At 41.7% G+C, this 16,575-nt stretch overlaps 1 protein-coding gene across 1 annotated transcript in view; it reads left to right on the forward strand.

The window, feature by feature from the left end:
• The window catches only part of ITPR1 (inositol 1,4,5-trisphosphate receptor type 1), a 320,526-nt gene that overhangs the window by 117,956 nt on the left and 185,995 nt on the right, over positions 1-16,575 (forward strand). Inside the window, exons 6-10 of the mRNA XM_069476048.1 lie at positions 5,837-5,923; positions 8,265-8,423; positions 10,299-10,397; positions 11,552-11,635; positions 11,753-11,899. Coding sequence (XP_069332149.1) covers positions 5,837-5,923; positions 8,265-8,423; positions 10,299-10,397; positions 11,552-11,635; positions 11,753-11,899 — 576 coding nt within the window. The remainder of the gene's footprint in view (positions 1-5,836; positions 5,924-8,264; positions 8,424-10,298; positions 10,398-11,551; positions 11,636-11,752; positions 11,900-16,575) is intronic.

Raw genomic sequence — 16,575 nt, forward strand, 5'->3', positions numbered from 1 at the left:
TATGTAAAATGGGGGGGTGCCTAGGTTCAGATAATTACAGATAGCTTTTAACCTCTGTGAATGTCCAGCCAGACATAGAATGGTGTGGGGTGAATGATGGTTTATCCTTGTATGGAGCTGCACCGTGCACTAAATGGCACCCAGCATCCCTGGCTCCTGTCGTCTGAATTGCGTATCAGTAGTACCCTCGTCCTCTTCTAGACATTTTGTCCATCCAGAATCCCCCAAAGTCTGTGCTGGGAGCATGGGAATCTAGTGCATATGACTGGGGCTTATCTTTGTGAACAGAATGATCTGTGCCTTTAGTTGTCTTGCCTTTGCCTTTGTAAAGATCATTCTGTTCAGTGAGATCTTATTAGTACATCTGAAACTGTTTCTTCTCCTATCCCTTTTACAACAGGGGTTGTCAGTCAGTTTCCTCTTGGCCAAGCAGGAAGCTGACAGGGGCAAAGCGGGCTTGGTGGGCAGTGCTGCCGAGTAGAGGGCATCTGCGGGTGGGTCTGTAGGGGCAGCTCCACCCTGCGCAGGGGTGTGGGCTGAGAGCTGCTCCCAGGCCATCTGCTTTTTCAAGAGAGGATACAAATCCATGCTTTTATGTATAATATCTCAATTTTTTAAAAAATGTTGGCAACTAATTCAATTAAAGGTTAAGACATACACTCAACACCAACACAAAACGGCTTAGGCTGAATGTGGTTCTTTAGCCTCATCTGTGACCTGTGATCTATATGTTGTTTCATCAGCAGTTCCTTTTGATGCTTCTTCCTGCAAATGAACTGTGAAAAAGCAGCTCAGTTGAAAAAAATCCAATCTTAAAGCTGATGAAGAACTTTTAACTCTGTATTCAAAAGAGACAGAGAGAGAGAGAGAGAAAAAAAATTTCATGCTATTTGTGTTTTTAAAAAAATTATAAAAGGAAACCAGTTCTTTTCCTTGATTTAAGATTACTGATGTGAGTTTCAGGGTTTGAGTGTTGACTTGGTACTTTACTTTGTGCAATTCCTATTTTCCAGCGTGGTTGGGACTTTTTCTCTTAGTGTCTGAAAGTCATCTACGTGTTTCAGTGCAGTCATTAAAATGTTGTATTTTGGGCAGCCACTTGCCTTTTGGGGCTGATGGCCAGTCTCCAGTGGGTTTTCATTTTTATTTTTGTCAACTGCTGTGCAGCACCCCAGTCAAAGGTCAGATTATTTTAAATTAATGCCATTTTAGGAATTAGTTGTCTAGACCACTTGACTTCCTTTTAACTAGGGTAAGCAACATAAACAGCACTTTGAAGGAGAATGACATCTAGTGGTGGGTTACTGTGTGTGTCCTTCCCTTCTGCAGGAGTAACTGGTCATGATTTCTCAAAAGTCTCTTGGCAAAATGAGTTTCCCGGATTTGTTCTAAAAGTCTTTACTACTGTTCTCTGACAGCAGTTTACCTGTTACCTTGAAGCAGGCACCTGCATGGTCTGGGTTCTGAAAAATGATCACTTAAGTTGCTGCGTTGACGAGCTGGGAAGAACGGGAGGGGTGACAAGTCTTGATTGTCTTTTAAAGGCTGGGGCTTGCACTGCTTGTTTTCTGAAGCCTTGATTCAGTATCATATTATGCAATTCAGAGCTTGTTGACCTTCAATAACCTTTCCCTACCATTCCAGTGACCTTTCTGTAGTAATTTAATAATTGTTTTTCTATTTCTGAAATAGAATAACGGGTGACTATGATGGGGTTGACCTTGGTGTTGCTTAGGGAGCATGGTGAATAATAATGGTAGAAGCCAGAGCATAGAGTGTTTTTCCCCCTGGAAATTAAAAATGGTCCTCAACCCATTATGCAAGGGAAAAAGGGTAACAGGTATTTAAATTATCAAGATTTTAATATAATGAAAAGGTAGCAAATTTAAGATGGCTTTTAAAAACAATTCAGACTACCTGCCACAGAGAGATGATAATGTTTTTGAAGAAATTTCACCACGTGTATTGTAGGAAAAGAATTCCAAAATATGTATGAATAGGAAAAGGAAAAAAATTAATTGATGAGATTCGTAAATTTTATCCCTCAAAGATAGCCTTGGTTTTTACTTTGGTGTGTTCCCTGCTCCCCCACCTTCTATTGTATTCCCGTCTCTACATTTTAAACTATCAGTGTGCGCGTGCTATCTTACTTCCCTTTCTTTAACCTGCTTTTTTTTTTTCTTAATATGTAATGAATAAATAGGAATCTCTATCCTCATTTTTAACAGCTTTGTGGTACTTCATTAGGTAACGGTACTATAGTTCCAGGTAACCAGACCCTACAGGGTCCTGACAATGTTGGCCATTCTGAAAAAAAGTTGCATGGTCTTGTGCATATGACAGGTTATCTGCTAGGAGAAATGCCTAGAAGTGGAACTGCTCAAAGCTTTGCCCACTGGAAAGTTTTTTGGTCACTTTTGCCAAATTATCTCCAGAAAGGTTGTACCAGTGCCCTGTCTTACAGTATGGGCTCCTTCCTGGGACACCCTTGAGGAATTTAACAAACCAGACCTCATTCTTTTCAAGGGTAGAAACAACCTCGATCATTGGGCCCAGAGATAGTTTGTACCTGGCTACCTTTTTATCTACCTATTGCCTTGCCTATTGAACCTAAATATCATGATGGATGTTTTTATCTAAAAACTAAATTTGGTTTATGTGGGGTGTTTTCTAAGGACTGATGTGTGAACTCAACACACTTGATATTTATGCCGTTCGTAAAAGGTGAAATGGAGAGTTTTCTCTTTAAAGAGAATTTATAGGAAAAGTGAATTCTTCAAAAATGGCCCATAAGTTTAATGAGCGTAATGTTTATTGAGTAGTGATGTGCAGGTTCAGTTATCATTAAACTTTATAACAGTTAAAGTAGTTTTAACTCTTAGTTTAACAGTTTTAAAAGAGTTTTAGATGAGATATTTGAGAATATCTTAAGAGAAATCTTTAGATATTTATTCTCCAATTTTGTTTTAATTTTCGGTTCTACTTTTATAGATCTTTAGACAAATGCGCTTGCTCTTTAGATCTGCTAGTGTTTAATTAATCTTTAATATGGAATATACGCCTTCTTGATGACTAATTTGTCACTTCTTTTTCGATATGATAGTGACCAGTGAGTTACTGCCTTTCTTCTGTATTTAGTCTAAGCACAGGTAGGAACTTCATATTTTAGTGTTTCTCAAACTGAACCCATTGGAAATTTTTGAGAGCAAGGGGAATGTCTGTGAGAATTTTCCCTCTTAAAGAGGAGCTCTTGTCTCATTTGAGTACAAGAAATGCTACTGAACAGTTCTCTATAGGTGAATCCTTTCAGTGTGATGTTTTGAGCAGAGAAAAACTACATTTGCATGTTGCAAAATGTTGTTTTATTTTACTGAATCTGCTGGTTTTTCTTCCTTTGACATTTCCAGTCAATGTTAGCTGAGAAATGCTTAGCAGAAAGAACAAATGGCTCTCCACAAAAGCATAAAACTTCATTCCAAATGGATTCAGTCCAGTGTTTTGTTTGGAAAACTACCTGCAGAGCCTGTGGCTACTGTAGAGATCGCAGGAGGGGGTATGAGGCACAGGCATGAAATTAGGGGGAACAAGTGGTGGGAGGCCACGAGGGAGCGTGATGTAGGGGAAAGAGAACATTCAGGGAGCTGTGCTGACGGCAGCTTGGAGGCCAAGAATCGCCGCGTGGTCAGCTCTGGTATTATTTCTGAATGTGTCTTGAATCCAGCGGATTTTATCCTTGTGTAACTGGGAATAGCAGATTGGAAACTGATTCCAAAAAAAAGAGAGGGCAGCCTCTGAATGGCCCATTGTTTTCAAGAGCCGATGCACATGCGGTCAGCTTGCAGTGATCCACACCAGCGTGTGCAGATCATTTCCCTCCTGTCATACGGTTTCATTCTGGTCTAGGATTGCTTCCTGCAGTTTCTTTTTCTCTAAAGATGTACCTTCCTGATAATACCTATGCCCCAGGTAGAGGTGGAACGGTTGCTGAATTTGAAGGAAAATGAAAGATTCCTGCCCCAGCCAACTTAGGTCACCTTTTGAAATTTTCATCATGAGAACATTTCTTAGTTTTAGAAACTGATGTGTAACAATAATGGTTAAAATTTATTATTGAATGCCCATTATGTGTCTGGCATACATTTTCTCAAATCTTTACAATAGCCCTGAAAGGCTTGCGTTGTCCCCATTTTGTGATGAGAGTACTGAGTGAGACATGGTGACACTAACTGATGTGGCCAAGATGGTAAAGCCAGTATGTAGGGGACCCAAGACCACATCCAGAAGGGCCCTGTGCAAATGAATATGTTACCTAGGAAAGAGGACCTGTTGGCATCTGGTAGCGTCTTGCTTTAAGGAAAGGGGAAGCTCTAGGAAGAGAAAGTTGGAAACACTTCTGAAGTACATCATTCATCATCGGGGTTTTACCTCCCATCAGATTTGATACTAATTTCTTCCTTGTTATTTTACTTCTCTTTCACCCAGTCTAGGTTTGGGAGACAGGCCTTCGAATACCAGCTTGCTGATTGCCTAGGGTGCATAGTAACATGCTAACAGTACTTTCAGAGTGGTACAGGTGAATGAATGAAAAATGGCTGTTCAGGATGGTGGCCCTGGCACCCTCTGTCCAGCTTTGCCGTGCTCACTAGCTTGCCAGGTTTGGCTGGTGATGTGTCTCAGCCTCTAAGTTACTCGTAATATAACTGTGCAAATTTGTAGTTAACCCAAATGTGGACTTGAGGATTATCTCTACCTCTTAATAAATGTGTGATTTAAAAAAAATTATTAAGCAAAATTTCAAATGTACACAGAAGTTGAGAAAATGGTATAACAAACCCCCTTTGTACCCATCATTCAACCAGCTATGCAATTTTAATCAAATTTTATTTAAAAATTTTTTTTTTGTTTTAATTTTAGAAGCAGAGTTTTGCTCTGTCACCCAGGCTGGCATGCAACGGCATGATCATAGCTCACTGCAGCCTCCAACTCCTGGGCTCAAGGAGATCCTCCAATCTTAGCCTGTCGAGTAGCTGGGACTATAGGCATGCACCATTGCACCTAGCTAATTTTTAAAATTTTTTTGTAGAGATGGGGTCTTGCTATGTTACCCAGGCTGGTCTCGAATTCCTGGCCTCAAGTGATCCTCCCACCTAGGTCTCTCAGAGTGCTGGGATTACAGGCCTGACCAAACTTTTTAATCTGAGTCTGTTTCTTCTTTAAGATTGGACAATGGTCTTCCCCTCAAGGAACTACCATGAAAATTAAATTATAATTAACGTTTCACAATAATACCTAACACTTTTTGTGCTGCAGTGAACAGGCACTATGCTGTGTGGTTCCTATGAGGTGTAGGTACCATTTTTATCCTCATTTTACAAAAGAGAAAACTGAGGCTGACTGATGTTGAATAACACACTTAGGGTCACAAAACCACAAACCACCGCAAACCAGCATTTAAATCTAGTTTTATTTAACTCCAGAGCCTTAAAGAGGACTTTTACAATTCATAAAAAGGCTATGCAGATTCCCTCCCACCCCTACCCTATTTTCTTTAAAAAATTTATTTAAGCTTTTGGCTTAGTCTGTCCCTAAGCAAACGTCCATAAATTCCTTAAAGAAAAAGTGCATTTTAAAGAAGCCAGAAGGTCAACAAAGCAAAGGCAAAGTGGATTGGCTTCTCAGACTCCTTGGCTCATTTCATGTAGCCTTCAGGGTGTACTCAGGATTTTGCTCATTTCTGTGATTCTTGTATTAACTGGTGACATTTGTTTAGCATCACTGCAGAGGAATGGAACCCATTGTTTCCTCTTTGTGACCAGTCTTTCTTTTCAATGTACAGCATGCTGCAGACTTGGAAAAGAAGCAGAATGAGACAGAAAACAGGAAATTGCTGGGGACTGTAATCCAGTATGGCAATGTGATCCAGGTAAGTCAAGGCGGCTGTTCCCTTCTGGAGCTGCTGTGTTATCACACAGAGGATGGAACTGAGAAAACACACACCTGACACAGGGCTTGGGCACCTGTACAGTAGGACTCCATGGAGACAGCCAGTTTATTGCAAAGAGTAGAGTGTTTCTTGTTATGTATGATGGACTCTTAGGCTTTTGTGTTGGTTATGTCTCAGTGTGAGAATCTATTAAATACTTTACTCTCCCTGTGGCTGATAATTTAAGGTATGTGTAGATATCTCCAATGAGAAGCTCCCTACCTGAAAAAGAACCTGGCTGTTGCAGTTTTGTTTAACTTTAACTGCTTGAAAGTTCTTCGTATTTGGTGAGAATTGTCTTCCCTGTAACTTTTATCTGTTGGTCAATAGCTGCTTACTAGAGATAATAAGAGCAATTTTCTACCTTCAGAATTTTTTAAATAAAAAATATTTATCATTTGGAAAAGTTTTATACTTATCAAAAATATGATTGTTGTCTCATGGTTGTGAGGTTTATTTGCTTATCTTTTGTGCCCTTAAATTTGGCATGGGGATAAGACACAATCCAGGAAACAGCTGCTATAGCTTTTGCTATACAGATCCCTCTGGGTCTATCCCAGTTTGAAGAAAACTGGGTGAGGAAGCCCAGGGCCAAACGTGGCCTTCTCGGTGTGTTCTGTTATCAGATCATTTTGACCCAGGCACAAAGGGTAGTTGGTAGTTACCAACTTTTGAGCACTTGGACCCATTGGGTTCTTTTGCTTCATTATTTTTCTTTTTGAAAGATTTTGCTTACTATGTAAATGTTCCTAATTACAAAGGTATTCCTTCCCATTTCTATTGCTGTTAGGTATAGAGAAGTACTAATCAGGAGGATCGGAGAACTAGTTTAAAAAAATTGGTAAAAGCAACCTTTTGGGGTTATTCATAATTAGGCCTTTTGAAAATAGTAAAAGTAACTTCTAAAATCTGCTTCTGAACTCATCTGAAGATTAGTTCCTGCCAGTCCCACTCCCCCTCCTCAAGTTACATCCACTTGAGAAATGGCCACAAGGGTCCACATGGGCTCCAAGTTCAGCCTCAGCTCTCTTGCTGGGCCAGGCCAGTACCTGAAAGTTAGGACTCTCCGATTGAGTCAGATCGGAGAATATGGCTTGGGATGAAGATGAAAGAGGCGCACAGAGACTAAGGACACAAACTCTTAAATGCATTCGAATTTGGGTTTTGTGACTTACTGTGAGATTTAGGGCAAGAAATCTTACCGTGTCTCAGTTTGCTCGTCAGCACAGTGGAAATGCTAACGGCCTCTGCTTCCTGGGGTGGTCGAGAGGTGCCTGTCACAGAGGAAGCTGTGGATACGTAGTAACTAATCTTAGTTATTATTACTTCCCCAAAGCCTGGACCTTGGGTTCCACCTGTGGGTAACTGGTTTATAAACCGAGTCTAAGCACCTGGACTGGACAGGTGTGTGCAGGCCCAGGGTAACAATGGGGGCTTAGGAAGACATTGCCTTCCCCTTGTTTATCTTGGCCCAGGGTGCCGGGGACTCACAGATCAGAAAGATTGCTCCTCCACTTCGAACAACACTGTTAGAAGATTTAGGGACCTCCTAGGAGTATTCTAGCAAGTGTATCTGTTAACATGTGAAAGTGGGGATATTGGCAGTTAGCGACGGAGTCCCGTGCAGATCCTACCTTTTCCCCAGGGCTGGGGAAGCCTTTGTATTTCCTTCCATTTTCTCTCAGAGCCTGTTTAGTTGGGAAGCCTTGGCCAACTCTTCCTGGTCTAGACCAACTATCAGACATACTGTTTCCCATCTAGATCTTCAATCTTTCCCTATATCATGTAACCGTTACCCAAGAATCAAAACTAAAGTGTTTGGAAATTCAAGCCATGTTCCAAATGAATGACAACCCCCTAATGCGGTTGTCTTCTACATCAAACTGTTTCTTGTGCTCAAAATTGTCTTCCTTAGCTGCACATTTGTGTCAGGTTACATCGGGCCATAGTTCGTTAGTCCCTTTACACGAGGTTAGGCCTGTCCCACTAACAGATAGCAGATGGTGGTTCAGTGGACCCAAGCAACGTCCGTCTTGTCCAAGCCTATATTAAGAAAGAAAAAAAGGATTTGTTCCTTCTATTCTGCTCTCCACTTCTGCTCCCTTTACTCTTCCTCCTGTTCAAATCATTCCAAGCCTCAGGCACTTTGTGATTCTCTAACTTCACAAGCAGCCCAGTGTGGGGAGGAACGTTTGATACGTAGTATGTATGACGGAGAGAGAAATGGTAGAAAATCCAGAGATTTTCTAACATTCACGTTTTTCTCTTGGTGGGTTTGTAGCTCCTACATTTGAAAAGTAATAAATACCTAACTGTGAATAAGAGGCTTCCGGCCCTGCTGGAGAAGAACGCCATGAGAGTGACATTGGACGAGGCCGGAAACGAAGGCTCCTGGTTTTATATCCAGCCATTCTACAAGCTGCGGTCCATCGGAGACAGCGTAAGTGTGGATTCCCTGCCTGGAGGTGCTCCGTGTCCCGCCTCCAGCCACAGCTGCGTATTAGAGTCAACTAGCAGAAGTTTGGAGTTGGAACCAGAAGCTTGTCCTGTATGCAGACAAGGGAATTGCTATGGAAACTAGTGTTTGGGAAACAGGGCAACATGGGGAGACGTGTGACCTAAATACAGTCGCTATGCTTTTCCTGCTGGACTTCTGAAAAAAGTGTATGACCTGCCTATTACCCCAGTAACTTTACCAGGAAAACAGCTATTCTGTATTAATGTCCTAGAAAGGACCCCTGCCATTCCAGATCTGCTATTGGAATAGTAATGTCTTTCTATTTTAGACAAACAGTTAGTGAGGGAGGGGGGATGGGAGGAGAGTAGACCCGGGGCTTGGCCTCCTTGGTTCCCGCGTTGGTCGGCAGGCCGGTTCTCCATCTGCTGCAGCAACTGCAGTCGGTCCGAGCTGGGCCTGCTCCGGGGGGTTTTCCAGGATATAAAGCCACAGGAATTCTTTTCAGGGCGACTTACAACAGTTCTGATATTTGTTAGCTAAATTAGTCAGCCATTACGTGGGCATATACTTAACAATGAATATGTTTAAATGCTCTCAGCTATATTTTTGACCTTGTTAAAGATTCTAAAGTAGTTGCTTTTTTTATTAAAAAGAAATGTGTGCCTTAAACAGCATGAAATCTTCTCAAAGTGTTCAGCTAGCCTTAACCCAAAAGTAGGTTTTGACATTTTTTAATAGTGCCATTTAAGTTTGCAAGATTTGGACAGTTTAAATATGTTTGTGTATTTGTATGTGGACTGCGTTGTGTATAATATACCAAAGGCACCCAGTACCCCACTGTTCCTTCCCACCTGGTGTCCGTGACTACCGATCCTTAGCTGAGAATAGAAGGAAAAGTCCAGTAAAATTTAGGTATCACCACAAGTGTTGGATTTCTTGAATGAACTTATATTCATCTTCTGAGTTGGAGAAAGTTTAATTGTATGCGCTCCCCCAACATATCAAACTAAAAACAGATGGGTTTTCCATCTTAGGAAACCATCTTCTCCACTCTCCTTCCTTCTAACCCCGTGATAAAACACAAGTGTGTTGTGTTCTGAATTTTATTTTCAGCAAAACCTTTGCTTTCCTATGCTTTAAAAAATGAATCTATTCAGCCATGACTTAGTTGAGAAGATAAGATGGACTTGAATAGTTATGCTTTTAGAATAGTGTTTTTAAAACTATAGGTCAGTTGAAATCAGTTTAGTGGCGTGTGACTTTCATTTGAGAAAGTGGAGCAGAATAGAAAGTGTCAGGCTGTGTCACACATAGCGCTAAGTGTAGTTTTGGGTGGGGGTAACTTTTGTTCCAGTTATACGCATATGCATATGAGTCTATGGCTGTGTGTATGACTTGGCCGTAGTAGAAAATGTATTTCTTTATGTGAGTTGTCAAAATATGAAAGTCATTGCTTTAGAAACATGAAATCATGGCTTTATTCTTTCATAGATAAAGACTTACCTTAGACCATATCCTGTTGTTTCTAAAATTTAGTTAGAGCTTATTTATATGAGTCCCTCAACTGAGCCTAACAGAGGTAAGATTTTTTTCTTACTGCTCCGGACTGACTTTGAAACATCTCTACGCAATCAGTGACAGTCATGGAACAAAATGCAGCCTCAGCCTTGTAAACACGACCCCCTGCCTGCACAGGGGCAGGTTTGAACAGCTGTGCAGTATGTGCTGTGTCTTTCTGCTTGCTGGGGATGGGCGTTCCTCAGTACAGGCTTCTATGGCTCCTCTAAGACCTACCCCGTAGTCAGTCTGCAGTCCTGATCGGTTTTGTGAAAGCTCTATTGCTCCTTTCCATTCCAGGTGGTCATAGGTGACAAGGTGGTCCTGAACCCCGTCAATGCTGGTCAGCCTCTGCATGCCAGCAGCCACCAGCTGGTGGACAACCCAGGCTGCAACGAGGTGAGGACATCAAGTTATAGCTTGTGGGTGGGGTCCTGCTGCAGGAGCAGGCCTTGCTGGGGCCAGTGTGTGAGCATGCTGAGAGTGGCTTCAGCAGTGACTTCGGGCAGTGCTGTCCCTTCTGCAGGTGAGGAAACTGAGGCCCAGAGTCAGGGCTGTCACATAAGGTTATGCAAGTCTGTTTAGTAGGTGGGGGCTTATGTTCACCCCAGTGCTCAATTTGCTAAGCCTCGTGGCACTGGGGGATAGATTTCCATTTTCTTTAGCCAGAAAGGACCCCCTTTTACTAAATTTGCTGGGCCAGAGTGGCACTTTTTTCTAGTTTGTCTCCCTAAATAGCGTGCCTTTCTCCGATCGCTAGGAAAGGAACACTACAGAACATCAGCAGCCCTGCAAGGGTGATATCTTGCTTTTGGCAATACATCTGCTTAGCCTCTAAATTGGCAGCTATAGGATACAAGGACAGTAGCTAGCTTGTGACATAAATATTTTGTCTGATGGTTAAGGACACAAACTCTGGAGTGGGACAGATGTGGGTTCAGACCCCAAGTCTGCCATTCCTAGCTCTGTGATTGTGGGTTAGTTGCCTAGTCTCCCTGGGCATCCCTTTGCCTGCCTGAAATGGCGGTGATGGTTGGACCTATTTTTAGGGTGTTGCTGAGGACTGTGAATGTTAGTACTTAGCTGGGGGCCTGGCATAGATTCTGTGCACAAACAATGGCTGCTGCTTTAATGATGATCATTAACATTTTCAAATATATACACTGGACTCTTTTTTTAATTTTATTTTTTTTTGCCTTTGTAGCTCATTTCATTTTGTAAGTACTTGTTTTTGTTAGGACTTTACCTTCTAGCTGTAGAACAAGAGACTTGGAAGAAAAGGAAAATACCATTCCAGTAGGGCAGGAGAAGGTTGGTTCCATTAGTCATGCTTGGAGCGTACGTAGTGATTGGTGCAAATGAACCATTTATTGCTGAGCACTTCTAATAGGCCAGTGGAATTTGCAGGTGCTGTGATCTTAATGGTGTCAGTCTTCGGGGTTTTAGGCTGGAGCTCAGCCATACTTTCTTGGGCTACAGTAAGGAATTTGGGGGCTGGATGTCGTAGTTGCTGTGAGGGGTATGTGAAAAAATGACTCCAATTTGTTTTCTAGGTCAATTCTGTCAACTGCAACACAAGCTGGAAAATTGTCCTTTTCATGAAATGGAGTGATAACAAAGATGACATATTAAAGGGAGTAAGTTGGATGCTTTTTGGGCCAGCAGCTTTTTGCTACTTAGCTCTTCTTGGGGCAGAAGTTTAGTCCTCTTTTTAAGCTCATTTTTCCTTAATTCCTCCTTGCGTTGATTTGCAGGGTGACGTGGTGAGGCTGTTCCACGCAGAGCAGGAGAAGTTTCTCACCTGTGACGAGCACAGGAAGAAGCAGCACGTCTTCCTGCGAACCACAGGCCGGCAGTCAGCCACGTCTGCCACCAGCTCCAAAGCCCTGTGGGAGGTGGAGGTGAGCGGTAGGGTGGAGAGCAGGGAAAAGGGCCTGTGGGCTTCTAGGACATGAACCTGTAGATACGCTGTGTGTGTGTGTGTGTGTGTGTGTGTGTGTATATGTGTGTGTGCGCGCGCGCATGTAAGTCACAACAGGTGCTTATGCCCACTCCATCCCCAAAATGGGTTGGAATGAGGTAGCACAGTGAGTGCATCACGACATATCAAAAGGGTGCCGGATGTTTTCGTGGAGGAAAATATTATCTACTTTGGAAGCAAACTCAAAAGTGAAATTGGAAAATTCTTTCCCTGGGACATCTAATTATGTCTTCTATTTTTTTCTCTCCCTTGCTTGTTTATCTGGCACAACAACATTTAATCAAGTGTCTACTTGACATGATAGATAGGTGACTCCCATGTCAGGTGATGGGATGGAAATGAAAAAATTATGCACCAAGATAACTGGAACACAGCAGGACTGGAGAGGTGACAAGAGGCACGTTGCACATGCCCAGGAGTTTCAGTGAGGGAAGAACTGGCTGTGTGAGGGATTAAGGAAGACTTTCTTAGGGAGACAGGTGGTGCTTGCAGGGCGATCTGCATTTCAGAAGGAAGAGGTGAATGGAGTAGTTCACTTCCTGTAAGAGAATGGCACAGAATTGGAAATAGGAGGCAGCCTTGGGATAAAAGTCAGTAGCCATTTGGTGAGGAGAACAGGACAGGCGTGAGAAATAAAACAGAAATTGTTTGGAGACAGGAGCCATATATCCAGGCTGTAGAAAGTTGGGATTTAATTTATAGGCAAGGGGAAAAATGTGGAAAGTTGTTTTGAGCAAGAGAGTAACACAATCAGTGTGCTACTTAAAGAAGATAGGAGATTCTGCCCACGGCGTGTAGATTATTGAAAGGAGAGACTAGAATCGCAGGACCGAGAAGGAAATAGTTTGAGTGCTTGATGACAGAGGCAACGAGAGCGTGGACTAATGTGGAGTTCAGTTCCTCACCCGGGTCTTCCTCTCGTAGGTGTGTTTCTCTGTTCGCTGCCTCTCTTCCTCCTCCCTAGCTTCAGCTGTGTTATGTTTCAACTGCCGTCTAGCTGACCTACCGTGAAGTGCCCAAGTCAAAAGTGCCAGCTCAGTGAATCTTTACAAATACATTCAGCCATGTAACCAGCACGCAGACCGAGAAACAGAACAATAGCTGCACCCCAAAGGTCTTTTGAGCCCTTTTCCAGGCAGTGTCCTTGTTTTCCTCTTGGAGAGAGAACCGCTAATTTGGGGTCTATCTCTGTAAGTTAGTAGTGCCTGTTCTTGAACTTGATATAAATGAAATCACACAGTACATAGTCTTTGTTTGGTCTGATTTTTTTCCCACTCAGCCTAATTATTTGAAGATTCACCCATGTTGTTATGTGTATCAGATCGCAAATTCCTCTCTGTTCCTGCTCCGTGTTCTATCACATGGATGTCCCACAGTTAATATGTTCACCTGTCGATGGACATTTGAGTTGCTCCCAGTTTCTGACTATTACAAATAAAGCTTCTAGGGACATTTGTGTCCAAGCTTAAGTATGGACTTAAGCTTTCCTTTCATTCCTCCTGGCAAGATAACCTAGAGTGGAATAGCTGGGTCATATGGTAGGTTCATGCTGAGCTAATTAAGAAACTGCCAAACTGTTTTCCAAAGTGAATGGACCATTTTACATTCTCACCAGCAACGTATGAGAATTGCAGTTCTTCCACATCCTTACCAACACATGGGATGGTCAGTCTTTTCAATTTAGTCATTTTGATAGGTGCGTAGTGCCATCTTACTCAAATATTTTGGCTATGTTTAAAATTGTCTCAACACTCTTTTAACATGGAAATTGTCATAAGTTCATCTTGGCCATGGTATAGAAAAGTTTCTACAGTTGACATGATAAAAAGGAATCCATATGAAGTTTTTGTTAATTTCCACCCTCTATCCCTTTTCCTCCTCTCTACGCTCATGGCATTTGCCCTCTAGTTATCGTAAGGACCTGCCCATCCTGCTAGATTATAAACTCCTTGAGAGCTAGAACCTGGTCTCGAACTTTGTCTTTGATCATTGATGTCCCTATGGTCCTCGCCATAGAGTTTTTAGTACATTCAAAACTACCTCTCAGAAACACTTCTCATGTGTGATTTGGATACTGTTGCAAAAAAATGGGGGGAGACTTTCTCATCTTCCCAAGTTAATGCAAAATGGGAAAAATTGAAAATTGAGAAAACGGGAAGAAGTGAGCTGCCGTTTCATTAACTTAATATGCCCAGTTCCATGGAGTTCTATGAACAAGATATTTTTACATAGTTGACATCATTTTATAAACAACTTTATACCTTCCTTTAATGTGCTGTTATAAACTGAAGAAATTTAGAAATACCAAAACCCTACAGAAGTCACTGTGGCTGACTTTAGTACCTTAAAAGCAAGTACTATGTCTCACTCAACATTGAAATGAATAAAATATGGTGACTTTCTGTGGAGAGGTTTTTGAGGTATGGACTCCTAAAAATTTAGGTACTTTACTTGACAGTCCACTTCAGAGCATTTTGTATTTTTTTTTTTCTTCTGAGAAGTAGCAGCTGTCTAATTCTGATTCTTTGAAAGGTTGTTTCCTGCCAGTTTTTCCGCTTGAATTTCCTAGGAAAACACATTGACTGTCTCTCTTTTTAATTTTTTTTTTTTTTTTTTTGGCAGATTCTGGAAAATAAGGAAGACAACACCATGTATTCTATATTTTTAGTTGTGATCTAGGGTCTATATTACACTTCTGTAGCGTATTGCAGTCAACTTCATATCATACCCTATTGTTTACATATGACAGAAGAACCCTTAATGGTGTACTTCTCTTTTCCCTCCTGTCCTTTTTGTTGTTATTGTCATACGTTTTACTACTACATATGGCATAAACCTCCCAGTGCATTTTTATTTTGCCTTGTTTAAATAGTCACTTATATTTCAAAGGCATGTAAAAACGAGAGAATGGTAGTCTTGTATATTTACCCATGTAATTATTCCTAGCTCTTAATTCCTTGGTATAGATCCAGGTTTTCATCCATTTTCATTTCTTCAGCCTCAAGAACTTCCTTTGTCATTTCTTGTGGTGCAGATCTGCCAATGACAAATCCCCTCAGCTCTCATTTGTGTGAGAATATCTTTATTTCACCTTCACTTAAAAAAAATCTGTTTATTTTCCTTTTTTTAAAGTAACAGCTTCATGGGGCTACACTTCACATTACCACACCATTCACACACATAAAATGTACAGTTCAGTGGGTTTTAGTAGATGTACAGGGTTGTGTGACTATTGACACAGTAAATTTTAGAACATTTTTTTTTTTTTTTTTTTTTTTTTTGTTGAGACAGAGTCTCACTTTGTTGCCCAGGCTAGAGTGAGTGCCGTGGCGTCAGCTTAGCTCACAGCAACCTCAGACTCCTCGGCTTAAGCGATCCTACTGCCTCAGCCTCCCGAGTAGCTGGGACTACAGGCATGCGCCACTATGCCCGGCTAATTTTTTCTATATAGATTTTTAGTTGTCCATATAATGTCTTTCTATTTTTAGTAGAGACGGGGTCTCGCTCAGGCTGGTCTCGAACTCCTGACCTTGAGCAATCCACCCGCCTCGGCCTCCCAGAGTGCTAGGATTACAGGCATGAGCCACCGCGCCCGGCCAATTTTAGAACATTTTTTTCATTCCCAAAGAAACTCTCTTCTCATTAGCAGTCACTCCCTGTTTTCCCTTAAAACTTCCCCACCCTGCCGCCCTTGATAGCTAATCTATTTTCTAGCTCTGTAGATTTGCTTATGCTGGACGTTTTGTGTAAATGGAATCCTACAACATGTGGACCCTTGTATCGGACTTCTTTTACCTAGGGTAATGTCTTGGTCTAATTCAGACTGCTATAGCAAAACACCACAAACATCAGAAATTTATTTTTCACATTTCTGCAGGCTGGAAGTCCAAGATCAAGGCACCGGCAGATTCAGTGTCTGGTGAGGGCCAACTTCCTGGTTCATCTGCTGTGTCCTCACATGGCAGAAAGAGAGTTAGGGAGCTCTCCTGAGTCTCTTTTCATAAGGGCACTGCCCCCATCCATGAAAGCTTTGCCCACTCATAACCTAATCACCTCCCAAAGCCATCTCCTAACACCATGACCTTGGTGGTTAGGTTTTAACATAGGAATTTTGGCAAGGAGACACAAACATTCAGACCATAGCAGGTAATATTTTCAGAGTTCATCCATATTGCCACATTTATGAGTACTCATTTATTTTTATTGTCAAATAATATTCCATTGTATGGCTGTACCATATTTTATTTACCCATTTATCATTCAACAGCATTTGGATTATTTCCACTTTTTGGCTCTTGTGAATAATGCTGCTACAAATATTCATGTACAAGTTTGTGTGTAGATGTGTGTTCTCAAGCCCCTTGAGAGTGGGATTGGGGTTTGTGTAGTAACTCCAGGCTGTCTTCCGAAGTGGTCGCACCGTTTTATATTCCCCCAGCAGTGTGCTAGGGTCACAGTTTCTCCGCATGGCTTTCATTTCTGAAGGATGTTTTTGTTGGATATAGAATTCTGGGCAGATAGGTTTTCTTTCTGTGCTTTAAAGATTTGGATCCACTGTCTTTTGGCTTGCGTTGTTTCTGATACTAATTAAGTGGG

Source organism: Eulemur rufifrons, chromosome 7 (genome assembly GCF_041146395.1).
Source record: "Eulemur rufifrons isolate Redbay chromosome 7, OSU_ERuf_1, whole genome shotgun sequence".
NCBI lineage: Eukaryota > Metazoa > Chordata > Mammalia > Primates > Lemuridae > Eulemur > Eulemur rufifrons.